This window comes from Antechinus flavipes, chromosome 4 (genome assembly GCF_016432865.1).
Source record: "Antechinus flavipes isolate AdamAnt ecotype Samford, QLD, Australia chromosome 4, AdamAnt_v2, whole genome shotgun sequence".
Classification (NCBI taxonomy): domain Eukaryota; kingdom Metazoa; phylum Chordata; class Mammalia; order Dasyuromorphia; family Dasyuridae; genus Antechinus; species Antechinus flavipes.
In genome coordinates this window covers 109,582,557-109,609,793 of record NC_067401.1, presented here as the reverse complement: position 1 = coordinate 109,609,793, position 27,237 = coordinate 109,582,557, and the positions used below count along the sequence as shown (strand labels likewise).

At 39.7% G+C, this 27,237-nt stretch overlaps 1 protein-coding gene across 1 annotated transcript in view; it reads right to left on the bottom strand.

The window, feature by feature from the left end:
• The window catches only part of IQGAP3 (IQ motif containing GTPase activating protein 3), a 58,125-nt gene extending 31,175 nt beyond the window's left edge, over nucleotides 1–26,950 (bottom strand). The window contains exons 1-16 of the mRNA XM_051993784.1: nucleotides 26,868–26,950; nucleotides 19,595–19,751; nucleotides 18,853–18,930; nucleotides 17,544–17,620; nucleotides 16,936–17,003; nucleotides 15,053–15,166; nucleotides 14,586–14,764; nucleotides 13,736–13,823; nucleotides 12,299–12,462; nucleotides 12,057–12,144; nucleotides 8,948–9,111; nucleotides 7,953–8,110; nucleotides 6,066–6,187; nucleotides 5,746–5,909; nucleotides 1,585–1,675; nucleotides 43–210 (exon numbers count right to left, since the gene is read on the bottom strand). Of these exons, the coding sequence (XP_051849744.1) occupies nucleotides 43–210; nucleotides 1,585–1,675; nucleotides 5,746–5,909; nucleotides 6,066–6,187; nucleotides 7,953–8,110; nucleotides 8,948–9,111; nucleotides 12,057–12,144; nucleotides 12,299–12,462; nucleotides 13,736–13,823; nucleotides 14,586–14,764; nucleotides 15,053–15,166; nucleotides 16,936–17,003; nucleotides 17,544–17,620; nucleotides 18,853–18,930; nucleotides 19,595–19,751; nucleotides 26,868–26,932 (1,945 nt within the window). The 5' untranslated portion in view covers nucleotides 26,933–26,950. The remainder of the gene's footprint in view (nucleotides 1–42; nucleotides 211–1,584; nucleotides 1,676–5,745; nucleotides 5,910–6,065; nucleotides 6,188–7,952; nucleotides 8,111–8,947; nucleotides 9,112–12,056; nucleotides 12,145–12,298; nucleotides 12,463–13,735; nucleotides 13,824–14,585; nucleotides 14,765–15,052; nucleotides 15,167–16,935; nucleotides 17,004–17,543; nucleotides 17,621–18,852; nucleotides 18,931–19,594; nucleotides 19,752–26,867) is intronic.
• Between the last annotated feature and the right edge of the window lie 287 nt (nucleotides 26,951–27,237).

Here is a 27,237-nt window from a genome sequence, read left to right as displayed (position 1 = left end):
AGGAAGAGGAATGAGAACAAAGGCAGGGTAGAGGACTGATACCTGGCTGTTGCTTCCTTTCCATGATGTCCTGCAATGCCTTCTGGTAGTCATCAGCACATTCTGTGACTACCCCACAAAGGGCCACGGCAGGATTGCGTAATACTCGTTCTGTCTGCGCTGACTTCCCCTCCTTGATGGCTTGGTTGATAGCAGCCATTCCCAGGGCCACTAGGGTGGCAGGATAAAAGAGAAAAGTCAATTAGTTCCTAAGGAGTTTCCCCAAGAAACATGCTGTTCTGGACTATGGGAGAGGTGAGAGAGAAGAAATACAGTGACATGGGGAAGAGAAGACAGCAAAATGGAAATGGGAAGGGTTGCTATCAGTCTAGCAAGGACCCCTGGAGAAAGAAAGACAATGTTGAACTAGATTAGGAAGGGGTCAGAAATGGAAGTGGATGGATAAAGGAGAACCAAGCATCTCAGGAAAAAAGAACAACTACTGCAGTTTGATGTAGTTAAAGGCAAGACATGGGTAGAGAACATGGAATAGGGGATCCAAGGCAGAGAGCTGGCAAAAAACAAGGTGAGAAGCCTTAGACAAGGCTTGATTTACTGAGACACTAAGGCTATGCCCTTCAAGAAGCTGAACAAATAGACAGAAGGTATGATGCAAAGAGAAAACATGAATCGGTTTTTGCATCAGCTTTACCTTAGTCTTACCTCATACACTTTTATACAACCTAAACTCTAGTCAAATGTGATTACTTCTCTGTCCTCCAACTAGACTCTATATTCTCACTTCCTTTCACCTTTTTTGGCTGCTGCATTGATCCGTCCATCAATAAACACTTATTAAGTACCAACGTGCCAGAACTGTGGGAAATACTGAATCCTCAACCACCCTTTAAAAGCCCACCCAGGCATCACTTCTGTGATAAGGACTTTATGCCCCTGATAGGAACAACAGCTTTCCAGGGAGGTCCCCCCAAAATTTCAAATTCACGCAGCCTGGCTAAAGAAGTTGAAAGAATTCTGTAGTTGGGAACTTTGGACTCCGAACCACAGAATCATCTTAGTCTGACCTTCACCTAAACAAAAAGAGCACTTCTGGGTAATTACAAGTTTCTTGAGAGCAAAGACAGAGTTCGTGATTGCTGCCTATGTTTAACCCAGCATTCTGAACAGAGCAGATACTTAATATTTGTTGATTGAACCTCCTCTTCTCCTCTCCTCCCCATCTCACTCAGCTGAATGAACTCACACACATTTTAGGGACAGAGTCCCAACCAGAATCCAACCCAAAGGCAGAAGAAGAAAAAGGGGAAGATATTTTTTCAGCCTATTGCATGATTTCTTATACACTCTTGGCATGTGGCAGTGTTGGGAGTAATGCATGAGGAGGAGAGTCAGGAAAGGACAAGCGAGGCAGCAGATGGGGGCTGAATACAATAAAGATTCTCTCATGCCTTTGACTATCAAAAAGTCTCTCCTACAGTCTAGCCAACAGGTCTTCTGTTATTGACAGTCTGCCTCTTCTCAGGAGGTGGATAAAAAGGGATGGGAATGAAATAGGAATGAGCATAATTTCCTTATCCTTCTTACTGTTCTGAGCTGCTTCTGTCTCCTGATTAGCTTTGGCCACTCCTTGGCGGATCTCCTCCAACCATAGAACAGCTCCGGGGTCCATTGTTACCTAGAGTAAAGGTAAAGAGGAAGGAAAATTAGAGACTAGTCTGGATTTCCAATTTTACAAGATTTTCTCCCTCTCTCTTCTCCTTAATGAAGTTAATTTGCCATTGTGACTTGACTTGGACCTTCTAACAAGTATTCTTATCTCCTCTCATCCAACCACAGGCAGCAGAAGCTGTCCTCTTAAAGGGACCAAAGATTTAACCAGCAATTCACCAAAAATGAAGTACAAATTGTGAACAAATGCTTGAAAAAGCTAAAACTCTCACTCATCAAAATAGCAAAAATAAATAATAGTAAAAGACTTTGTTAGCTGGCGCTTTGGACATTGCCAGTAACTATGCAAATGGAGCATGCTTTTTGGAGAGCAATCAGAAACACTATTAGTACTGGAAGGTGTGCTAGGGTTAGAACTGGGAGAGAGTAGGGTCCAAATTCTAGAATTACTACTCACTAATGATCTAGGGTCCCTCACTTAGACTTTTTTCAAGTGTAAAATGAGAATGTTATTCTCACACTTTCTACTTCACAGGTAATCAGGAGGAAACCTAGAACCAATCAACAAGCACTTAAGCACTTACTTTGTGCCAGACACTGTGCTAGGAGGTGCTAGGGATACAGAGATAGAAGTAAATCAATCCCTACCTTCAAGGAGCTTACATTCCACAGAAGAAGACACTAAGGACATATATAGGCATGTAAAAAACAGACACAAGATGATGAGAGAGGGGAGTCAGCAACTGGGGGGATCAGAAAGAAAACTGTTATAAGCTTAATCTTGCTAGAAGTTTGAAGAATTGGAAGTGAGGAGGGAGTGTATTACAAAGGCACTGGTACAGGGAAACAGAGTACAAATTCCAGAAAGAAGAACAATTTCACTCTGAATAATTTGGAACAAGATTAGAAAGGGAGTTTGAGGCCAAGTTGTGAAGGACTTTGAGTGCCAAAGAAAGGTGTTTATGATGATCCTAGAGGTCATAAGGAGCCATTGGATTTTATTGGAAAGGGGAATGAAGTGGTCGGCTTCACACTTTGGGAGCTGTATGAAAGAAAACCAGGAGGAGGAGGCAGCAGGGACAATAAGGAAGCTAAGTGAGAGGTGATAAAGGCCTTAACTAGGGAGTGATTGGGTGGCTATGAAGAAGGGATCACTTATAAGAGATGTGAAAACTGAAATGAATGCAACTTCAGCAACCTCTACAAGATGAGGGAGAGGGCAGGGGGTCAAGGACAACATCCAAGTTGGGAACCTGAGATGCTGGAAGAGGTGGTCTTGGGCAGAAATTCTCATTGTCTTCCCTGTTTAATAAGTTTCTGTTAAAGTATTATCCCATTGGTGGGATTATGAGGGGATGATCAGATGCACATATTCATATTTTATGAAAATTATCCCCCCAAAAGGATCATCCCCAAGGCATGAATTTGTATTCTGGCCACAACAATTCTTAAAATTGTCTAGGAAGATATGGATAAGGGCTTGATTTTTCGTTAAAGAGAATACTTACACTGATAAAATATTAGAATTTTGTAAGTATTATTAATTTCATTTTGACATGCCTAAAACAGACTTCATTATCTTTTATCCCAAATTTATCCTTCTTTTGAATTTCCAGAATTTCTGCTTCAGTTTCCTCAACTATAAAATGGAGATAATAATAGCACCTACATCTCAGGGATGAAGGATCAAAAGAGGGAATTATCTGTAAAGCACTATGCAAACCTTAAAACACAATATATTCTTACTATTAAAAAAATTTTTTTTATTATATGTCAGAGTGACTCTCACGCTCAATCTAAGACTCTCAAGATTCTCTCCACATTTAAAAAAATTTCAGTCTCTTCTCTATAAAGATTTTCATAGCTTATTTGTAATGTGGGAAAAACTGAAAACTGAGTAAATATTCAATAATTGGGGAAGGATACATCAATAAAACATGTCATTGTAAAGAATGACACACAAGGAGATAGAAAGATACAGACACACACAACCTATATTGCAGCATTGCCTCTGGAATCAGAGGAATGGGGTTCAAATGCTGACATTTGTATGAACCTTGGGGCTTCAGTTTCCTCATCTGTAAAATGAGGCTCTTTTTAAATAGTCTAGGTCTAAATCTATAATCCTATAATGAAATGTTTTATAAAAGAAAACCTTTGTAGAACTAGAAATGCATTTACTGATATTCAAATATATAATCAAAGACTGATAAAGCAGGAATTCTTTTTTTTAATTTATTATAATTATAACTTTTTATTGACAGAGCCCATGCTTGGGTAATTTTTTACAACATTATCCCTTGTACTCATTTCTGTTCCGACTTTTCCCCTCCTTCCTTCCCTCCCTCCCCCCGCCCCCCAGATGGCAAGCAGTCCTTTACATGTTAAATATGTCACAGTATATCCTACATACAATATATGTATGCAGAACCGAACAGTTCTCTTGTTGCACAGGAAGAATTGGATTCAGAAGGTAAAAATAAATTCATTTCTCAGTGTTCTTTCTTTGGTTGTAGCTGAAAGCAGGAATTCTTACTCTATTTTCATTAACTCTTAATTAACATTGAGCATTTCCTTCAATTATGAGTTTAAAAAACAAATTTTATTCTAAGGAGGAGTCCATAAGCTTTAGTAGACTGTAAATGTTGCATGGAACAAAAAAAAAGGATAAGAGTTTTAGAGTGAGTTATTGTGGAGGACAAGTTTGGAACACACAGCAGACTAGCTTCAAAAGGCCTGGATTCAATACTTAATGAATATGTGACCTAACATCCCTCAGCTTCAGTTTCCTCAGCTATAATAAGAGAATAATAGTACTATATACTTTCAGGACTGTAGTGAAGAAAGCTTTTTTTGTATATCTTAAGCACCATAGAAGTATGAGTTACCTTTCTCAGATTACTTGCTATTTTGGGGAAAAGGAGAAGGGTGGGAGGGAAAAAAATTTGGAACATAATAAATGTTAAAAATTACCTTTTTTACATGTATTTGGAAAATAAAATGCTATTGAAAATTTTAAAAAAGTAGTATGAGTTAGTCTTACTTGAATGTTTAAGTATTTTTAAATTAAGTATTCAATATTCACTGTATTTTTTTTAAAGTAAAGTTCACAAGGAAATAAATTTGTGTTCCTTAATATAACAACAAAAAATATAAAAACAAAAGACAAAAACAATATGACAAGAAATTCCCTCCCTTTTCAGGAATCTAGAATATTGCTCTTTATTGCCTGTTGGATCAAGTCCTTGCGTGGAAGTTTGACTTTGGGGTTTCTATCCTACATTCTCTCCTCTGGGCCCTAACCATCCTGCCATGAGAGAACACTGTCTTTCCTAGAGTCTCCACTCTATGCCAGCTCAAACCCTTCCCTATTCCCCATGCCTGTAATGCTCTCTCTCTCTCTTATCTTCTGCTTAGCTCAACTCCTCTCTTCCTTCCCTGCCCTCCTCTTTCTATATCCTCCTTCTCAGGGAAGCCACCCTAGACTACTTCCAATGGCTCTGCTCCTTTCTCTGGAATTACATGTAGGACACAGAGACTGTTTATTCCAAGCCTTTAATTTCCCAGATGAGAAAACAGATGGGCAAGGAGAAGATAAGTGACTTAACTAAGATAGTAAAGTCAGTATTTGAACTCATGCTGCTTTCCTGGCTCTGTCTCTGTCTTTTGGGTACTTCTTTCTCCCTTTTTATTCTCTCAGTGCCAAGGATGTAGCACTGTACAAAATGAGTGCTCAATCCTTGTTATAAACTAAATCATTTTCAAAAATTTGTTTTTATTTCATTAAATATTTCCTAGTTACTTGTAATAAAATTTTCAGCATTCATTTTTTTTAGGATTTTGAGTTCTAAATTCTTTCCTTCCCTCCCACTTCTTTGAGAAGACAAGCAATTCATTATCGATTATACATGTGAAATCATGCAAAACATATTTCAAATTAGTCAAGCTGCAAAAGAAAATAGACAAAAAAATAAAAGTTTTTTTTAAAGGATTTTAAAATCTACATTCAGATTTAATCAGTTCTGTGGAGATAGAGAGCATTTTTGATCATGCGACCTAGGTAATTCTCAAGCCTACCTGAGCCTTCATTCTCTTGGCGGAGGACAGGATATGGTGGTACAGGGGGCCAACAGGGAGACTGACATTATCCAGGCCAGCAGAGGGCAACAGTAGGGCAGTCAAGGTCTTCTCTGGGGTTCCCTGATCCAGGGCCTCATTGATGAGACTGATTGTGAGGATCTCTGATGGAACAGACAGAGTCAACCAAGAAAGGGGAATCCAACACTGCATTCTAGAAACAGAATGCCTAGCAAACAAAAGTGGTTGCAATGACCAGTACTGGAGGTTATTAGTCTGACCCCCCCAACATGATCCATCCCTTCCAAGGCCTAACTCACGCTCTGTCTCTGCTTGGACCTGACTATTGACTTGGCTCACAGTGGCCTGCAAATCATTCCAATTGAGGAAGGTCCCGGCCCCATTCCGTTCTTGCCACAGCCTTCCCAGGGCAACAAAATAACTGAGAAATAAAAAAAAGACAAAGTAAGTTGGGAGATTTGGGGTCTCACAGCACTTAGGGGTCAGAAGAGGTAGAGGATTTTATCTCCCAATGAGAAACTAAGGCTCAAAGAAGAGACTAAGAACAATAATTACTTAAATTTTATCTAAGTGCTTTAAAGGTTACAAAGTGATTTCTTTATAACAACCCTATAAAATACAGTGTACGAGTATTGGTATCCCTATCATGCAGATAGGAAGACAGGCTTAGAGGTGAAAAGATTTCATAAGTACTGAATCTCAGAGTCAGGACTTGAATCCGAGATCCAATCATCTTTTCATTATTCACCATCTTCCTACTTTTCAGCATCTTTCCACTACCATCTTTTTACTTTCTACTATTTACCATTTTCTACTTCTCACAACTTTTTACTTCCCACCATCTTTCTGCTATCTACCAGCTTTTCACTTCCCACCATCTTTCTACCAGCCCCACTTTCAGGGGAACAATCAGATTATATCTTCTTCTCTTTTCCACATGCAAGGACCACCTTCCAAGCTTCTTGAAGGAAAGCAGGTAGTGACTTAATGCTGGAACAGAGATATCTAGACTCCAACCCGAATGAAGGAGCTCATTCCCAAATGAGAGATAATGGACTTGCTCCCAGATCGGACTAGTTCAGAGCCTTCTTGGTGCTAAGGACAAGTAAACTTGCAAAAGTCCAAAAAGCACATACTTTTAAGTACATTACTCCCTTTTCCCCCAATTCAACCAGACTGGCCTCCTAATGTTCCTCATGATGGAAGCTCTTGTTTCCTATCTCCATGCCTTTACACAGTTTATATCCCATGTCTCATGTACCCTAGAATCCCTAGAATCCTTCAAAACTTACTTTCTACAAGAAATCTTTCCTTCTGCTCCAGTCCTTAGTAATCTCCACCCTCCAAAGAATCTTACTTTGATTTGAAAGATTCATAGATATGATTTGATAGAGATTCCTAGATTTGCAAAGATTGTATAGATTTATATAGAGACATATGCTGTGTCTCTCTCTCCACCCTTCTCTCAAATTGAATGTAAGCTCCTTGAGGGCAGGAACTCTTTTTTTTTTTTTTAAAGTCTTTTTTATTCCCAGCACTTAGCACATTGTTTGGCACTTACTAGGCACATTTAATAAATGCTTGTAAAATGGGTCTAATAATATTTGCATTATTTACATAGTTGTTCAGTTGTTTCAGCAGTGTCTAATTTGATTCTTTGGAGTTTCTTCACAAAGATACTGGAGTGATTGGCCATTTCCTTCTTCACCTCATGTGAATGATGAGGAAACTGAGGCAAAAGGTTAAATGACTTGCCCAGGTTCACACAACTGTTGTCTGAGGCCAGATTTGAATTCTGGAAATTGTGCCTCTATGGCCTTTATCCACCCCACTTAGCACTTATTAGGTATTTAACAATTGCTTATTAATTGATGGATCACCTGCAAAATAGGCATCATAATACAGATCAGGATGACTGGACCCAATTTTTCCCTGGAGGAGAAAGTGAGGCAGGTGACCTTGCGCAGCCCTCCCTCACTTAAATCCAATTCACTTGCATCATTTCTCTGATATAATGGAGACAAACAACAACAACATCAATAGATGTAATAATATTTGTATTATCTACCTCCCAAAGCTATAAGGAAAGTACTTTGTAACCTTCAAAAGTACCATAGAAATCCATTGCTTTCATTTCTCCCACCTGTTTCTCTCCTGACTGAGATTTTAAAGGTTGCATGCCTTACCGTTGGGCATTCTCTCCATTCACTTCAGCCAGGCCCAAAGCTGGGCTCACCATACTGTTCCAGAAGCCCCCGACATCCCCCGCCTCCAGGTACCGATTAATCAGGGCAACAGCAGAGAGCATCTCCAAAGCCACAAAGAGCTCCTCCTGAGCCATGTCCTAGAAGAGAGACATGGAAGTCCTCCCTGACTAATCTGGAGCCTGAAGGGTACTTCCCTCCATCCTAAACTGATGGGAATCAGAAAGACCTTAGTTCAAATCCTGATTCAGATGATTACCAGCTGTGTGACCCTAACATAAATCATTTAATCACTGTCAGATTTAGTTTGTCAGTAAAATGAAGATCATAAAAGCACTTATCTCCAAGGGTTTTTGTGGGGATCAAATGAGATAACTTATGTAAAATGCTCTACAAATCTTAAAATGCTATATATAAGTGATAATTAACTTCAGATCTCACTATTCCACATTGCCATTGCAAATTTTTAGCACACACTGGCTCTTTCTTCTTAGGAGGATGTGTCTTCCATCCTGGCTCCCACCCTCCTGCAATCTTCTAGCCTTCCATTAGAATCCTCTGGATTAAATGACCTATCCACTGGGACACCATGAAATTCTAGTCTTCTTCCCCCAATCAAATGCATCTCCACTCTGCCCTTTTTAAAGAAAGTTTCTTAGGCTTATCCAAGTATGCGCTGAAGTCTCCTTTTCCCATCCCAGGCTTTTCCATCCCCCCACTATAGGTATCTAGAACTCTGGCCCATTAGATCTTCTGCTCTTGTTCCAGCATCAGTGCTTTAATGGTGTGGAATCTCCCCAAGGGCTAGGGCTGTGTTTTCTTCCCTTCAGAATTTTTCTTATGGCCTAACGAAAGGTACTGATAGAGACCAGCAAAATTAATGAGCAGAGAACCAATGACAAGGAGGATAGTACCCCATGACAACCCATAATCTTTCCAGTTGTCAGGAGAACCTGTGTCCCCTTCTTGTGACTCACCCCTTCCTGTTGCCGCTGAATCAAACTCAGTTCCTGCTGGTACATGGATTCAGCAAAGGGGTACACCTCAGGCAGCTGGGCTTCAGGGCACATGAGCTCCCTCACTGTGTCTGCTGCCAGCCCTCTCTGGATGGCTCTATTGATCCGTCCCACAGCCTGGAGCACTGGTAGGGGGACAGAAAAGTTGATTCAGCTGGTCATTTAAGCAAAGTATCTACCCCCACTCCAGCCCTACCCCCCAATGTGGCAGCATCAGATAGTTTAAAAAACCACTGCTCATCCTAAATGACCCAACAATGCCATTTCTAGGACCACGCCCTGAGGATGCTGTTAAATAGAGAAAGGGAAATTTCAATACAAAAACAAACCTAGCTGTTCTATTTGTAATACAGAAAGCTGGAAATAATCTCTATGTCTTCCCACTGGGGGATGGATGAAAATTATGATATATCATTGCAATAGTATATTATTATGTTTTTTAAAATGACAGATTTGATGACTACAAAGAAAAAAGAAATGGATTATATGACAGCAGAGGATAGCAGAATTAAAAAAAAAAAAAAAGGAAACACCCACCAAAGGTACTGACTGTGGCTTGTTTTAAAACAACAGCTACAACACAGCAGCATTGTAGCATTAATTACACTTGAAATCAACAATGCTTTGTAAACCTTTGAAGGCTATAAAAATTTAGGTTATTGTAATTGTTTTTTTCTTTTAAATATACAGAAGAACCTTATTTTAAGCACAGAGTCAGAACAGAGCAGGAAAGGATAGATTGAAAATAGGTCTTTATTGTGTAGAAAAACTTTTAAAACAAACTGGTGTATTGGTAGAAGAGGGGATGCCCTATGGCAGTGGTAAAACAGTATGAGTGGGGTCAGATAATGTGGAATTGAGAATAGAAGATCTCTGAACTCAGAAAGCCTTGATGTTCTGCAAAAAAGGTCAGGCTCTTCTTAGTATCATAAACTGATGACTTCCACTCCACCACAAGGATTAAGCTGAAACCCAGGAAGGGAAAGGTGAGATAGGGCCAAATAATCTGTGCCAGACCCAGAGGTCTCAGGAGCAGAACTGGGCCCCTGACAGGAGCCTTCAGGAGGTTTCCCCCTAAGAAGGACTATATCAATTCTGATACAGGACTTTTAGTTCTCCCATCTGAGAAAGGTCTTTTGTCACCATCTGATTTCTCCCAGACAAGGTTCATTCCATCTTTTAATGCAAGGTCTACCCAGGCCTAAAATCAATTTGCCCAATTGCATGCCATGGAACCTATTGTCATACTAGGTTGCTAAATGTATAGTAAATAAATGTGTAGTAAATAGTCTCTGCCTTTCTTTGGTTGGAAGGGAAAAAAAAGAAAAAGGTCTGGACTTGCTCCCTTAGGCTAGAGGTAATTTATTTGCAAGTTCAATATTATAAGAGGAATTCTTGGGCCAAAAGCACAAGATTTCCTTGAGTGAATTCCATGAAGAATCTGATTCTACAAGTTCTCAGCAAGGCCCCGCAGCTTAGGGCAATATTAATAGCACACTATCAGGTAAAAGTTGTCAAGATCCATAAACAAGTATTTATTAAGCACCTGATACATGCTAGATACTGTGTGCTTGACAATGGAGAATATAAATGTAAAAACAAAAGTATCCCTTGAGACAATGTATCGATACAACATATACAAAATAAATGTAAGATACTTTGGAGAGGGAGAGCTAGGGGCAGGGGGAGTTTCTATGTAGAGGCAGTACTTGAGTCGTGAAGCAAAAAAAGTTGCAGAAGTGGAGGAGGGGAAGGAACACATTTTAGGCAGAGATAAGGGGGTGTGTATGTGTGTGTGTGACACTAAGAAAGTTAATTTAGCTGGACCAGATAGAGTGTGGGAAAGAGAATGATGTCTAAAGAGGCTGGAAAAGTGGTGAGGGATTTAAAAACCAAGAAAGGGGTTTTTAATTTTGATCCTAAAAGTAGCAGGGCACCATTAGAGTTAAATGACATGGGGGAATAACAGGTTTAGGGCTCTACTTGGAGAAAATCACTCCAGTAGCTGGGCAAAGTATGGTTTAGAATGGGAGAGAATTGAGACTGAGAAATCAGTTAAGAGGCTATTGTAATAACCTCTTAGGTGAGAGGTGAAAAAGGAGGCCTGAACTAGAATGGTGGTTGTATGAGTGAAGAGAAGGTCACAGATTTGAAATGTGGAGACTAAAAGAAGATTTGACAGGTGAATGGATCGTGGACTGATGAAGAGTTATGAGTCAAGTGGAATGATGAGGTTTTAGAATTTGGGAAGACAGTGATACCCTTCAACAAAAATAGGGAAGTTTGGAAGGGGAGAGGTATTAGGGAAGATAATGGGATGTTTTATTTTCTTTCTTTCTTTTTTTTTTTTTTTTTTGAGGCATTTGGAGTTAAGTGACTTTCCCAGGTTCACAAAGCAAGGGAGGGTTAAGTGTCTGAGACTGACTTTGAACTAAGAGCCTCCTGAATTCAGGGCTAGTGCTCTATCCACTGTGCCATCTGGCTATCCCTTGTTTTCTTATTTTTGTTTATTTATGTATTGAGTATAAAATGACTATGGGACATTCAGTTTGAAATGTTCAATAAGCAAAAGTGATGTGATGCTCTTAATATTCAGTGCCTGGAAACTATGGCGCTGAGTCCCCCATAAAGAAAGCAATCAAAATGTCCCTTCTCTTAGGCATACCAATGATTTCTTGGAAGGCAAATAATCTTTAAAATCGGAATGGGACAACATCTCTTACCTCACTGCTCAGTTTAGTTGCAGAGGCTAAAACAGGCAGCAGCTACTGAGAAATAGAAGAATAATGCCCAGGAGAAAATAACACATTACTAAGGGGCATGCATTTCTCACAAATGCAAACCTATTTTAGTAACAAGCAAATAGCACCATCCTGAATTCCTTTCTGAATTGGAATTCCACTTTCTGAATTCCTTTCTGACTTTGAAACACACTTTCTGAAATTGTCTTCTGAGCATCATCAAGTGGTCCAGGAAGGAGGTAGGTTCTATGTAGGTGAGAGTTATCATGTCTTTGAGAGGCCTGATAACCAGAGTAGGTCAAACCTCCATCACAGAGCAAGTGACTTACTTGCAATCTCCTGATTGCCTTTAGCATTGGCTGCAGATATACCAGCCTGGACCTCTTCCTTCTCCAGGAGATCAATCAAGCCCAGATCCTTTTAGAAGCAAAAGATTACTGAAAGTAACAATAGTTATTTGTGTACATGTGATACCCACCCCCATGTACACAAATAACTATTATAACTCAGGGGTCTCCCTTGCAGCTCAGTAGGATTTCCTCCCCTTTCCTCTCCTCTCTCCTCGACTTACCAGTGATTTCTGTTCTCTGTCTAAAGTCAGTTGTTCCAGGTACCAGTCACCAAAATCCTTCCTCACTCCTCGAAGGGCCAAAGCTGAATCACAAAGGGCTTTGATCAAGGCCTCAGAGTTCTGACTTTCCAGAGATTCATCAATGGCCTCCAGTGCTCCATGAACTAAAAAAAAAAAAAAAAAAAAAAAAACTCCAAGGTTAGTAATGGTTGGGCAATTTGGGAGGTACCAGAAGCCTTAGAATGTTCTCATTCTACTCCCATCTCTACTCATCAGTAACCAGAATCATCAGAAGTCAGTAGCATTCTGACTACTTTTCCTTGCTCTAAGACCCTCAAAGGTTTCTTATTGTATTGTCCATCCTTGAAGATTTTGGGGACTTCCTTTCCATTAGCAATCTCCATCTCAATGATTGTAGCCTCTGAGCTCAGGCTCTGTTACAGCCAGGCAAACCTATACCTCCTCTTCCATCTAAATGAGCCAAACCCTTTTCTCTTTTTCAACCTCATCTCTTCTTTTCCAACTTTTCCACATTCCTCCCTTTCAGAAAACCATATTTCCTTTTATTTTGGTCCTTAGTATTTGTCTCTCAAATGACAACTCAATGAGGATAGGGATCAGTTTTTTAATAGGCATACAATTTGCATTTGCCACAGGAAGAAAAAATATATAAAGGTTTGATTCTGATCTGGTCTAGATTAAGAGAGTGAGTGGTTAAGAGGAAAGGGATAGAATGGACTAAGATGCAAGCCACCTGAACCAGATTAAAACGTTATTGGGAAATAGCGAATCAATAAAAATACAACATAGATAACATTACATTTTAAAACTAAGCCAATATGTGATCCCTATATGTGGATTGGTGGCCCCCATTTCTATGAGTTTGATAGCACTGGACCAAAGGATGCTAACAAGAAATTCTAAATGATAAATGGCACAAAATTTCATGAGTAGTGGAGGTTGGGACAGCTGTATGCTGAGATATGCAAGGTAGGCAACCTCCTGGGGTACACAGGACCCTTTTATGTAAATGCACATATGTTAAACACTAGAAAATCCCATTCTCCTTGGCCCATAGGAATTTATTTTTACAATAAGTTAAATACCATGTGATACAGTGAAAGGATTTAGCAGCACATGATATAATAGAAAGAATGCTGGATTTAGAGTGAAACTATCTGAATGTGAAACTCGAAGTTTCTCTATTTCCCTGTGTGACTGTGAATCACTTCACTTCTCAGGGGCCCCAATTACCTGTCTACAAAATTAAGGCTAAGTATGGGGATGTTGTACTAAATGTTCTTTCAGTTCTAAATCCTTTAATCCCAAGATTTCAAGCAGGGGGCAAAATTTCCCATCTTTGAGTAAGATGGGCAAATTCTTTGTCTAAGCTCCTGCTATTGGATTTCTATTGGAAGCTTTTTTTTTCTTTCTTACCATTGACTTGATTGATATTGCCCTGTATCTCTGCCTGAGTCAAGTAGCGGTCGTAGATGTCCTGGCTCTCTCCATTGTCCTGGACATGCTAAGAAGAGGGTGAAAATGCCAGAAGGAGGAAGTCAAATGGAAATAAGATCTCTCGTTACTTTTCTTGTTCCCTTATTACATTATATTTCTATCAACTTTTCTGGGTTCCTCAACTTCCACTGCTTCCAGAGGTCCAGAAACAAACCTAAACTTCTACCCTCCTGCTACTAGCACATCTAAACTATTTTTAAGAATTTCTAGATTAAGAGAGTCCAGTCTCATCCAGTAATGTCCTAGGATCTCTGCTCTTCATAGACAGTGAATGCAGAAATCTTTCTCCATAGAAACCTGGCTTCTTAGAGCCCAAAAGACTAATCAACTACCTCCTAAGGGTTGCTGCAAGCATTAAATGAGATAATATTTGTAAAGCTCTTGGCACATAGTAGGCACTATATAAATGCTGTTTCCCTTCCCTTTTAATTCAATTCAACAGTTTTTCAATGCCTTCTGTGAAGTGAGTGCTATGCTAGGTTATAACAAATTTTTGTTTTTATAATAACTGACATATTTCAAAGTTTGCAAAACAACTTACATACAGCATCTCATTTGAATTTCACAACAATCCTGAAAAGGGGGTACTAATGGTGGTATGATCCTAATTGTACAGAAAGGAAAACTGAGTCTTTCTCTTTCTCTATCTCTTGTAAAGCAAGGACAATTGCCCCTTTCCTTTCAGAGTGTAAAATTAAAGCCTTGAGATGGAATTGAGTGGTCAACCAACCCAGCATGTGGCAACTTGACCTCTCAGACTATTCCTTACCCAATTGCGGGAGTTGGCAGTTTTTTCCATCTTTACTTGGGCTAGCAGCTCCTGGTAAACAGCAGCCAAGGGCTCCCGGAGGTTCCCCAACATAGCATTGGGATTCTTCAATGCAGCAAGAGTGTCTTCCACCACTCCCTTCTCCACGGCCTCATTGATGGCAAGGACGGCAGCATGGACTGGATGGTAGGGGTAAGGGTTTTAGAGCGGGAAGGAGGACACGACATGCAAACAAAATCAAGAGACAAGAAGCGAACCAGAGTGAAGTCAATTTTGACTGACTTTAACTCTGCTTCCACGATGACATCATAACTTCCTCGAGTCCTCATCCCCTAGCCAGGCTGGAAGGTAGGAGAGGAGGACAATCTCCTTTTTGGAGTGTGTTCTCTACCCTTGAAGCCGGAGTTTCCCACCCATCCAAAGCACCACTTCTGGCATTCGTTATGTGAAGGTTGGCTGCTCCCTACCAGAAGCCTCATCCACAGAGAGTTCACTAGCCAGGATGCCCCCGATCTTGCTGAATGCTGGCAGCTGCAGCCCATATTTAGCCAGCTCTGAGGTCATATTGTTGAGCTCCTCCTCTGCAAAGATATCACAGGTAAATTCATGGCCCTGAAGTTTCAAAGCCGCAGCCCCTCCTGCCACTTCTCTTCACAACCAAATTCTTGGAATGACATGTCCCCACTCTTTGCTTCCAGCTTTTTTCACCTCCTACTCATTTCACAGTCCCTTGTATCTGGCTTCCAAATCTACTCTGCAATTGAAACTACCCTCAAGGTTACCAGCCACCCCTACACTGCTGAACAGAGGCTTTTTACTATCCTCCTTTTTGATTTCTTTGTAGCTTTTGCTGTTATCAGGGATGTTCTCCTCCTCCTCCATACTCTTGGCTTTTGTGTCAGTATTCTCTTCTGGATCTCCCTCGACTGTCTAATCACTCTTTCCCAACCTCCTTTGCTGCATTATTACCCACTCCATGTTTCTTAAGCATAGGCCTTCTCCAGGGGTCTCCTTCTCTTCCCTTTTTAGGATCTTTTTTGGAAATCTCATCATGTCTTCATCAGATGTGACTCCCAATTTTATATGTGCAGCCCTACCTCTCTTCTAAACTCTAGTCCCTAGTTCCATAAAACCAACTAACTGCCTGCTGGACATCTCCACCTCAAATTCAACATGGCTAAAGTGGAGCTCATACTCTCCTTTCTCCCTCTTCATTCTTCTTCTAAAACTTCCCTAATTGATTAAGCACATAACCTTCTGAGTCATCCAGATTCACAAACTCAAAAGTTACCCACATCTTTTCCTTTTCCTTTGTCCCAAGCTTTGCTTTTCTACAATTTCTCTCTAATTTGTCACCTTTTTCTCCATTCACATGACCACTACCTAACTCAGGCCCTCATCTCTCACTTGGACTACTATAGTTGTTTAATCATTTCAATAGTGTCCAATTCTTCATGACCCCATTTAGTCTTGGTAAAGGTAATGGGGTGGGAAAAAAAAAAAAGACACAAGGGGTCTGTCATTTCTTTCTCCAGCTCATTTTACAGATGAGGAAACTCAGACAAACAGGGTTAAGTGATTTGCCCAGGTTATATAGCTACTAAGTATCTGAGGCCAGATTTGGACTCAATGAAAATGAGTTTTCTGATTCTAAGTCCAGTGTACTACTTTGCTGCCCCTGGACAATTTAAAAGCCTCCTAAATGATCTCTCTCCTTCCCCTTTCGCCTCTCTACAACTATTTTCCATATATCTTTCAAATTAAAATTCCTAAAACACAGTTATGACCAAGTGGCTCCTTTGCTCAAAAATTGTGAGTGGCCCCCTCTAGCATCTATAAAATACAAACTCTTCAGTCTGCTATCTAAAACCTCATGGTATTGTTCTCTTAATTTCTTAGACTGACTTTTTTTTTTTAACTTACTTTTTAATGCTTCCCTTCCTGTACATTCCATTCTGGCACAATTGGTCCACTAGCTTCCTCAAATTGACATTCACTCATTCTCCAGCCCTGAAATGTATTGCTACCCTCATATTAGCCTCCTAGAAACTCTAGCTTTCTCTCAAAGCTTAGTCAGTAAGCGTTGACTAAATGTCAAAGCTACCTTTGTACCTATGTAAAATCTTTGTTGAACTGCCTGGTATTATTCTCTTTTCTGCCTCAAATTATCTTGTACTGGCTGATCTACATAGAGATTATAATTCAGTACCCCCAGTCTCCTGCAAGGTCATTTGAGGCAGGGATTGTCTAGTTATCTTTGCATTTCCAGCGTCCCACAGATAATAATAACCTTAAAAATGTTAGCTGAATTAAATTGAATTATTGGGTAGAGAAAAGCAAGTGAACCCACCTGTAAATTTTACTTTCCCATACAGGTCATGGATCTGAGGTGCCAAGCCCAATCGGAAGAGGAAGAGACTGGGAAAAAATAGAAGACAAAATTGTAAAGGAAACTTCTTTCTTACATCATCTTAAGGAACTAAGTAATCTAAGGCTCCTATCATTCTATATAATCAACAGCAAGGATTTTTGAAAGAGGGCTACAGAGAAAGCTTAGGATGTTTTCCAAGAAATGAGATAAAAAAATTCAAGGAATCTCTCTCTTTCTTTCTCTAAAAGGCAACTAGAATTCATCTGAAATAAGCAGCATTAAAAATTTATCCACCATTCATACAAGGCTGACCTTAACTGAAAATCCTGGCTGCACTCCCACTCTGGTGGAAGCCCCACTCTCCAATAAGAAACCAGAGACAGCTCCAACTCAGCCTCTACCCAGTTATATTCACAGGAGGAGCTCTCCACATGCACTCACTCGTTTGGCATTGAAGACATATATAGTTATAGATATCTAGGCTCTCACATCTATGTCAGTTTTCTTTCTGGCCTTCCCTCCATCTCCCTTGGATAACGCCAACTGGAGGGGATATTCTCTTGTATGTGGCTAATAGGTTAGCTCACCTCAGGGCATGGATGCAGTAGATCACTCGTGGCATATTCTTTTTGTCATAGATGTCTGTAGTCTCAGGAAGAAAGGTCTGTAGGAGGAGTCAACCTCTTAGTGCATTTAGTAGTATGGTAGTTGCACCCAGTTTGAGGAGAGAAAAAAACTCAGGGTACCATTGTATAATGGGTGTCAATAGAAAGGCAGTGTGGCAGAGTGGATAGTGAGTTAGTTTCAGAGCCAGGATCTGTACTCAACTCATGCTTTTGACATATTTGGGTTATGTGGCCCTAGCTAAATCACTTAATCTCTCATTGCTCTAGGTAACCTTCAAGTCTATAGGTTACAGAGGAAGAAAGGTGGTATATTGGATGGAGCACCTGTCCTGGAGTCAGGGCAACCTGACTTCAAATGTGGCCTCAGATATTTTCTAACTATGTGATCCTGGACAAATCAAGTTACTTAACCCTTACTGTTTCTTCCCCTCATTCCTCAAAAAGAAAAGGATTATAGGCTGCAGAGAATGTAGACAATCGGTAGGGGGAGTTCTCTCATTTGTAAGTCTTTATAGGCATGAAATCACAATAAGTAACAATTAATCTACCTGAATGATCCAGGCTTATTTATAGGAAGAAGACTGAAAAGTCAAAACAGATTTAAATTCATGCCACATTAAGAGTCAAACATATGAAACAAAGGCAAATTTACACAAAAAAGTTCTTATGCTTTAATTTTTTGGTTTCCATATACTCTTAAAGAAGGAGAAAAATAGAGGAAAATATACATTATTTTGGCAATTAATAGTCTGATATTTTACTCTAACTTCTGCCAGTTTTTGAAAGGAGTTCCACTATATATTATCAGTGCCAGAATTTGTATTTTGATGTTGCTATCCTTTTTCTGAAACTATATCTGTCAAATTTATTTAGGTATTTAGAGAGATAACACACTTATTAAGTGTTTACTATATGACAGGCATAGTGCTACATTTATACAAGGATTTAAGATTTGCAAAGTGTTTTCTATACATTATGCATACAGAGAATCTCTCTTACTATAAAGATCCTTATAACTCCCAGGGACTCAGAAGGGAAGTGTAGAGGGAAATTCTTCCTTGTATAGTTAGAGAAATAGTATATGGCTTGCATGAAGTCTTATCAATGCCAAGGCTATTTCTATTGGCTTCAGCTAATACTAAGTCAGTAAGAAACACAGGAGCCAGGGGACAAGGATACTAATAAAGACAAAAGCATGGTGCAGAGTAACAGGAAAGAACAAGCCACAAGTCTCAATTCTAATGTCCAATACAGGCAGGTCTAAAGTTACCTTAGGTAGGCCAATATGAGACACTGCAGTCAGCCAGAAGTTGATATTATCAGTGTGACGGAAGTGTAGGCCAGTTGCCTAAAGAGGAAGAAAAGAAAGTCAGTCCCCAAATAGTTCTGAGAGCCCCTTATGGATACAGCCTGTGCTGGACACTGGTGGGAAGATCCAGAAGGAGGAACCCATCTGATAGGGAGGAAGAATACTGCCCCAGGGTGCAGCCAGATCCTGAGCCTGATAAGGGAAGAAGATGCAGCAGGATAAAGATCTAGATATCTATGCTGGGGTTGGGGGGGAAGGGGCAAATTGAAAGAGGGAAAGTCCGGTCTAGGAAGTTTCCAAAAGGAAGGGGTATCTATAGCTAAGATGGGAAAGAAGGGAGGTAGAGAGTAGCACTTAGATAACAGTTTATGAAATTATTTAGGGGTCAGGGACCACTTAATTTCTTAAAGCTTACTATATAAGTGTCCCTTATCCCTGAAAGGAGCACAATTCACTTTTTAGAAAGGCTACTCATGATCAGAAGAGGAAGATTATTCCATATTGAGCTCCTTTCATAGATGAAAGGAGAGAATAAGGAAAAAAAACCTGAACCTTCAGGTGTTTTCTCACCTTATACCATATTTGCCCCAGGTCATAGACCTTTTTGAAGGGAACCACATCAAGGGCAAAAGGAGATTATTCCATACTGAACTCCTTTCATAGGTGAAAGGAAAGAAAGCTGGACCTTTAGGTATTCTCTCACCTTATACCGCATTTGCTCCAAGTCATAGATCTTTTTGAAGGGAACCACATCAGGGGCAAAACAGTGTCCTAGTTTGGCCAAAATAACCCCATTTCGAAGGCCCTCTTCCAGCTCCACTGGAGAAGGCAGTTCTTCCTTCAGGCAAGCCTCCATCCAACTGTGGACAAAATCAAAGGAGTAAGTAAATAGTTGCCCCTCTGGTTGAGCTCCCAAAGATGCAAGCAGGCTATAATCACATCGAATTCATTTCAGAGCATTTGAATCTTACTCCCTGAACCCTGAGTCTTCTAGTCTCTAGATCAGAATTGAGTGCCTACTCTCTGGATTAGCACCCTTTCCTTCCCACTTTCACTATCCCCTCTCTGTTTTAAAACTACCTTCTCTCAAATTGTTCCATACACACCTAGACTGGAGAATTACAGATTTAGAATTGGGAGACATCACTTAGAAGAATGAAATATCCTGGATACCATGGTGGGAGTTTATGCAGAATGCATGCTACAGTAGCACAAGCAGTAGGCCTTGGAGGCAACCAGTTTTAGGAGCTAAAAGCCCAGAGACAACTCATCAGAATAATTACACGGGACTCTTTATTGGCCCCGAGTGCAAGATGTGATGCTATTTGGCAATCACAGTTCTGGGTCACAATTCCAGAGTGGAGAGGAGTGATTCTGGTTAGGTCACAAGGGAGCAGCTGGAACAAGAGCAGTATTAGTACTTGTGGCTGCAGAAGAACAGAGAATTGGCCTCTTGGTTACTCCAGAACAAGGACTACTGACCATATTTCTCCCTGGATCACATCACATTGGAACCACTGAAAACTTGCAGATCCTCAAAGATGGCTCTAAAAACAGCCATCATCAACAGAAAGGGGGAGGGAGAGGTATAATGGAGGAAACAGTCTCACATAAAGGAACGGTTTTTATAGTAAAGGAGAAACTGGAGGGTGGCAGGCAATACTGAATCTCACTCTCATGAGAATTGGTTCAAAGAAAGAATACACATTCAGATAGGTATAGAAATCTATCCTATCCAATAGGAAAATAGGAAGGAAAGGAGGTAAGAAAGAAAGTGGGAGTGGGAAAAGAGGGATGATAAAAGGGAAGGATGATTAAGGGAGGCAGTGGTCCAGAAGCATAATGAACTTTTGAAGAGGGACAAATAGAGATGGAAATATAGAAGAAAATAGGACAGAGAGAAATGCAGAAAGTATTTGTAACTGTGAATGTGAATGTGAATGTGAATGGGATGAGTTCACCCATAAAATGAAAGCAAGATCCCAATTCAGTGACCCCACCCCAAGGGACCAGATATGCCTTGACTCTTTTGTTGACCAGTCATGAAGTCTTACTTCTAGCCTGGCCAAAGAGCAGGATCCTGTTTCTAGCACCTGCCAGAGAAACCCTGTTTCCATAGTAACCCAGCAGCAGGGCCCCACCCCTGTGGTAGATCCGCAGCCAACCCCCAGACCCAGGATAGGCCAAAAGGGAGGCTCCAACTTCCAGTGCAAGCCAGAGAGGAAACTTTCCCTTCAGTGAAAGCAAGCAGTTAGGTGCAAAGCCCTAGTGAAAGTAATAAGACACAGAGTCCCAGGTAAAACCCTTGGGACAGTGCAGGACCAGAACACAACTCTCATATAAAAATAAGTCACCAAAAAAAGCAGAAAAATAGCAAAAAAGAAAACTTCTATGGTGACAGGGAGGATCAATGCATAAACATAGAAAAGACAATAGTGTCAAAATGGCAACACGTGAAATCTCAAAGAAAAATATAATTTTGTCTTGGATCTCAAAAGAATTCCTGGAAGACATTTCCATCCAGAAAGAAGACTGTGGGGACTGAATATGGATCACAACATAGGATTTTCACCTTTTTCTGTTGTTGTTTGCTTGCTTTTTTTTTCTCTTTCATTTTTTCCCTTTTTGATTTGATTTTTCTCACGTAGGATGTTAAATGTGGAAATATGTATAAAATAATTACATACATTTAACATATATTGGATTACTTGCTGTCTAAAGGAGGATATGGGGAGAAGGGAGAGAGAAAAATTTAGATCACAAGGTTTTGCAAGGGTGAATGTTAAAAACTATCTTTGCATATATTTTGAAAATAAAAAGCTATTTAAATTCCTGGAAGAGCTTAAAAGGAATTTTCAAAAGCAAATTAGAAAAATAGAAGAAAAATTAGAAAAAGAAAGGAAAGTAATGCAAGAGAATGGTGAAAAAAGAGTCAACAGCATGGGAAAAGATATACAAAAATTTGCAAATGAAAATAGCTCCCTTAAAAATAGAAATGACCACATGGGAAATGAAGTACAAAAGCTCACTGAAGAGAATAATTGCTTAAAAGTTAGAATGGAGCAAATGGAAACCAATGACTCTATAAAACATTAAGATATGATAAAACAAAATCAAAAAAGTTTTTAAAAATAGAAGAAAATGTAAAATTTCTAACTGAAAAAAACAACTAACCTAGAAAATAGATCTAGGAGAACTTATAAGAATTATTGGACTACCTGAAAGTCATGATAAGGGGGAGAAAAAATGCAGCAAAAAAGCCTGCACAACATCTTTCAAGAAATTATCAAAGAAAACTGCCCTGATATATTAGAACTAAAAGGCAAAACAGAAATTGAAAGGATCCACCAATCATCGCCTGAAAACTCCCAGGAAAATCAAAGCCAAATTTCAGAGCTCACAGATTAAAGAAAATCTACTGCTAGCAGCCAAAAAGAAACAATTCAAACTATCACGAAGTTACAGCCAGGATTACACAAGATTTGGCAGCCTCCACATTAAAGAACTGGAGGGCTTGGAATATGATATGCCAAAAGGCAAAGGAGTTAGGATTACAACCAAGAACCACCTACCCAGTAAAACTAAATATAATTTTTAGGAGAAAAAATGGATATTCAACGAAATAGAGAACTTATCTCCAAATACAAAATTCAAAGGAAATGTAAAAAGATTAAAAAAGAAATAAGAAAAATTCAATAAGATTTAAACTTTATATTTCTATATGACAAGATAACATTTGTAATTCTTAAGAACTTAATATATCACTATCAGAACAATTAGAAGAAGTATATGTAGATAGAGGGTATGGATATAGGGTGACTTTGATGGGATGATACCTAAAAAAACAAAGGGGTGAGAAAAAAAATTGCACAGGGAGATTAAATGAGTTAAATTATCCTACATAAAGAAGGTATGGAAGAGCTATTATAATGAAGAAGATGGGGAAATGGTGAAAAAAGCTTAAATCTTACTCTTAACAAAATTGACTCAAAGAGGGAATAAGGTACACACTCAGTTGAATATAAAAATCCATCTTACCCTATAATGAAGTAAAAAGGGGAAGGGATAATAGAAGGGTGAGGGGGGAACTGATAAAAGGAAGGATAGATCGAAGAAGGTGGTGATCAGAAGTAAAACACTCGTGAGAAGGGAAAAAGGATGGGGTAAAAGACAGAGAGATAAACAAGGGAAAAACAGAATGGAAGGAAATAAACAGTAATCCTAACTATAAAAATGAATAGGATAAACTCACTCATAAAATGGTAGTGAAAAGCAGAGTGGATTAAAAACCAGAATCCTACAATGTGTTGTTTACAAGAAATAATTTTGAAGCAGAGATATGCACACAGAGTAAAGGTAAGGGCGGGGGAAGGATATAATGTGGAACAGAATTTACTATGTTTCAGCTAAAGCAGAGAAAGAAGGGGAAACAATCATAATTTCAGACAACGCAAAAGCAAAAATAGATCTAAATAAAAGATGCAAGAAACTATATCTTGATGAAAAGCATCATAAACAATGAAATTATAACACCAAACACATATACACTAAATGGTATAACATCTCAACTTTTGAAGAAGTAGAATGAATTACAGAAAAAATAGATAACAAAACTATGCTAGTGGAAGACTTAATCTTTCCCTTTTCCCAAACTAGAGAAATCTAATTAAAAAAAAGAGAGAGAGAGAAGTAAAGGAGGTGAAAAAAATTCTAGAAAAGTTCTAGAAAACTACCTCAGATTATCAGAGTGGCTAAGATGACAACAAAGGAAAATGTTGAAGGGGTTATGGAAAAACTGGGACATTAATACATTGGTGGTGGAGTTGTGAACTGATTCCACCAATTTGGAGATCAATTTGGAACTATTCCCAAAGAGCTACAAAACTGTACATGCCCTTTGATTTAGCAATGCCACTGCTAGGCCTATATCCCAAAGACATCCAAAAAAGGGGAAAAGACCTATTTGAACAAAAATATTGATAGTCATTCTTTTTGTGGTGTTAAGAATTAGAAACCAAAGGGATGTCCACCAACTGGGAAATGGCTTTTGTTCAGGGTCACACAGCTAATCAGTGTCGGAGGCTGTGTTCCTCTTGCCTTTGAATTCAGTTCCTCTTGATTCTCAGGCCAGTGCTCTTTCCATCATACCAACTAGCTGCTGCTGGTGGTACTACTACTAACTAAAATTTATTTATATAGCTTCTTAAGTTTTCAAAGCACTAAATATTATCACATTTGATCCTCACCACAACCTTAAGAGGTAGATGTTATTATTATCACCCCCATTTTACAGATGAGAAAAATGAGGAAGCCAGGTTAACTGTCTTGCTCAGTATTAGTTAGGGTCTAAAGACAGATTTGAATTTGGGACTTTCTTGACTCCAGACTCAGGAAACCTTTGTGCTATCTAAATGGCTCTATATCCATGTGCTTACTCTATTGTAATGTCTTCTTTAAGTGTGGAGAAGACTCCTTTCTCCTAAGCCTTCTTTCCCCACCCCAACCTCCCTCTATGCCATCTTAATCATGCTGTTTTCCAGAAACTCTTTGCAAATGAAGAAGGGATTCCATTAGTCCTTCTCTATTTTGAGCATTATTCAAATACGCCTTAACCAAGACCTTCCCAGTTTTGTTATGCAGAAATTTGTTCACCATTGTCTCCATGAGTCTCTTACTGTCGGTATCCATCCTCATCAGCATGTCTGCCTTGGATGGTACTCCCAGAGGGCAGAGGCTGTTTGCCTACAAGACCTCTATATTCCAGAGCGGCTTTATGCACGTTTTGATGATGATAGGAGTGACAGGTAATCTTCAGGGCATAGAATAGGGCAGGCAAGATAATCTGATAGAAAGAGATGACTCTAGGATTCAGAACTCTTGTGCAATCAGCCTTGGTCCTATTACTAAAGAGTATTATGAACTTGAGAAAATCATCCCTTGAGTTTTAGTTCCTGAGGTCAAAAACCACTAATAACTCTTCAGTGTAAGTGTCCTTGCATCAGAGGGAAACCTGTTCTCAAAGACAAGGGAAGATGATGAAGTCAAGCCCTATATAACTGTGAAGAGAAAGGCAAGGAACAAGCTCTTCCTCTCTCACAGTTACTGTGAGGATCAATCAAAATGACAACTAGGGAAGTGTACTTATAAAACCTAAAAGGCCCTATGAATGGAAAGGCATGAATTTTTATTTCTGGACTTGTGATTTTATTGAATCTCTTTATGAGGTCACTTTTCACAGATCTGCAAATGCCTTACAATTGATAAGTCTTAAGAAACCTGTCTGGATCATCCAGTAGTTGAGTTGATCATCATATAATCTTCTTGTTGCTGTGTACAATAGTCTCTTGATTCCACTCACTTCACTTAGCATCATTTCATGTAAGTCTCTCCAGGCCTCTCTGAAATCATACTGCTGATTGTTTCTTACAGAACAATAATATTCCATAACATTCATATAATTCATACAATAACTTATTCAACCATTCTCCAATTGATTGATGGGCATTTACTCAGTTTCTAGTTCCTAGCCACTACAAAAAAGGGCTGCTATAAACATTTTTGCACATCTCAGTTCTTTTCTCTTTTCTATGATCTCTTTGGAATACAGTAGGGAAACTATTTTAAGACAGAGAAATCTTGATCTGCAATTATGGAGTTTCCCCATCTGGTAACTAATTCCCTATGTTGATGTCATCATAGTTCTAGTATCTATGCCTAACCCTATTTAAAATAAAAGATTAGGAGAAAGAAGTTTTCATGAAATCACAGAATTCTGGAGTTGGAAGGGACCTCAGAGAACATCTGGTTCAACCCATCCTTGAATAAGAGTTCTTTTTTCAACACCTTCAACAAGTAGTCATTCTATCAATCTTTGCTTGAACATTTGCTGTGAGAGGCACCTAGATGGGACAGTGAAAAGAATGCCAGACCTAGAGTCAGGAAGATTCAAGTTCAAATCCAGTCTCATGTTTTCTAGCTGTGTGATCTTGGACAAGTCATTTAGCCTTTGCCTCAGTTTCCCCAACTGTAAAAATCTCCCAGGGCTGTTGTGAAGATCAAATGAGACAATAATTGCAAATAATTGCAAAATACATAAGTACCATTACTGTTACTTTCAGAGACAGCCTATTCCTATTGGATCTTACATGAAACCAAAATCTGCCTATGCCCAATTTCCAACAATCGCTCTCAGTTCTGCCCTTTAGGAATGGGCAGAGTAAGATTAACTTTTATTTTCATGTGAGAGGTCTTTAAGGACTAGAAGATAGCCTCTGGGTCCCTAAATTTCATCTTCAGTTCTGTTCTATTCACTGAGGGTTGCCAGGAAAAGTCTCAGAAATTGACAGAGAGCCAAGACCATGACCACTGCATTACCCCAACATTACCATTTCTCTGACTACCCCCTTTTTTTCTCCCCTTTCATCTCTTGGGGAAAAAGAAAGAAAAATCCTGCTGCGGCATCAATCCAAATAATTTAGCTGGGATTTGGCTAGAAGGAAGAGGATGCAGATGAAGCACATTTGTGATCTGACAACTTGAAAGTTCCACTGATCCTATGGCCATCTCTTGTCCATTTCCCACACATAACCACTCCCACAACATCATCCTTACCCACCTCCTTTCATCTCTTGGCCTCTCCCTGCCCTCCTCCCTCCATCCCTTGGCCTCCCCCTGTCCACTTCCCTCTATCCCTTGGCCTCCCCCTGCTTACTTCCCTTCATTTCTTGGCCTCCCCCGTCCACCTCCCTTCATTTCTTGGTCTCCCCTTGCCCATCTCCCTTCATTTCTTAGCCTCCCCCTGCCCACCTCCCTCCATCCCTTGGCCTCCCCCTGTCCACCTCCCTTCATTTCTTGGCCTCCCCTTGCCCATCTCCCTTCATTTCTTAGCCTCTCCCTGCCCACTTCCCTCCATCCCTTGGCCTCCCCCTGCCTACTTCCCTTTATTTTTTGGTCTCCCCCTGCCCAACTCTACTCACCGTTTGGCCTCCTCTAGGCGGCAGAGATATTGATAGGCAACATTCTGCCGCCTCTGTTCATCCATCTCCTCTGCAGTGAGGCGTTCATCTGGAAGAGGGGAGTATGACATAGTCAATAGTGGATTAAAAGATGTTGGAATGCCTAAACTGTCTCCCTCAAATACAATCTTTCCCTTGCCTGAAAATCTGAAATAGTATCCATTTGACATGTATCCATCCAGGCCTAGTTCCCTAGACTGAAGCTTCTTAAACTGTAGGTTGCAACCTCATATAGGGTCTTGTAACAGAATGTAAGGGTCATGAAATTATGATGTATAATTAGTAAATATTTGATTTGCATACCTATTTTATATACCTATATAATCAGAGT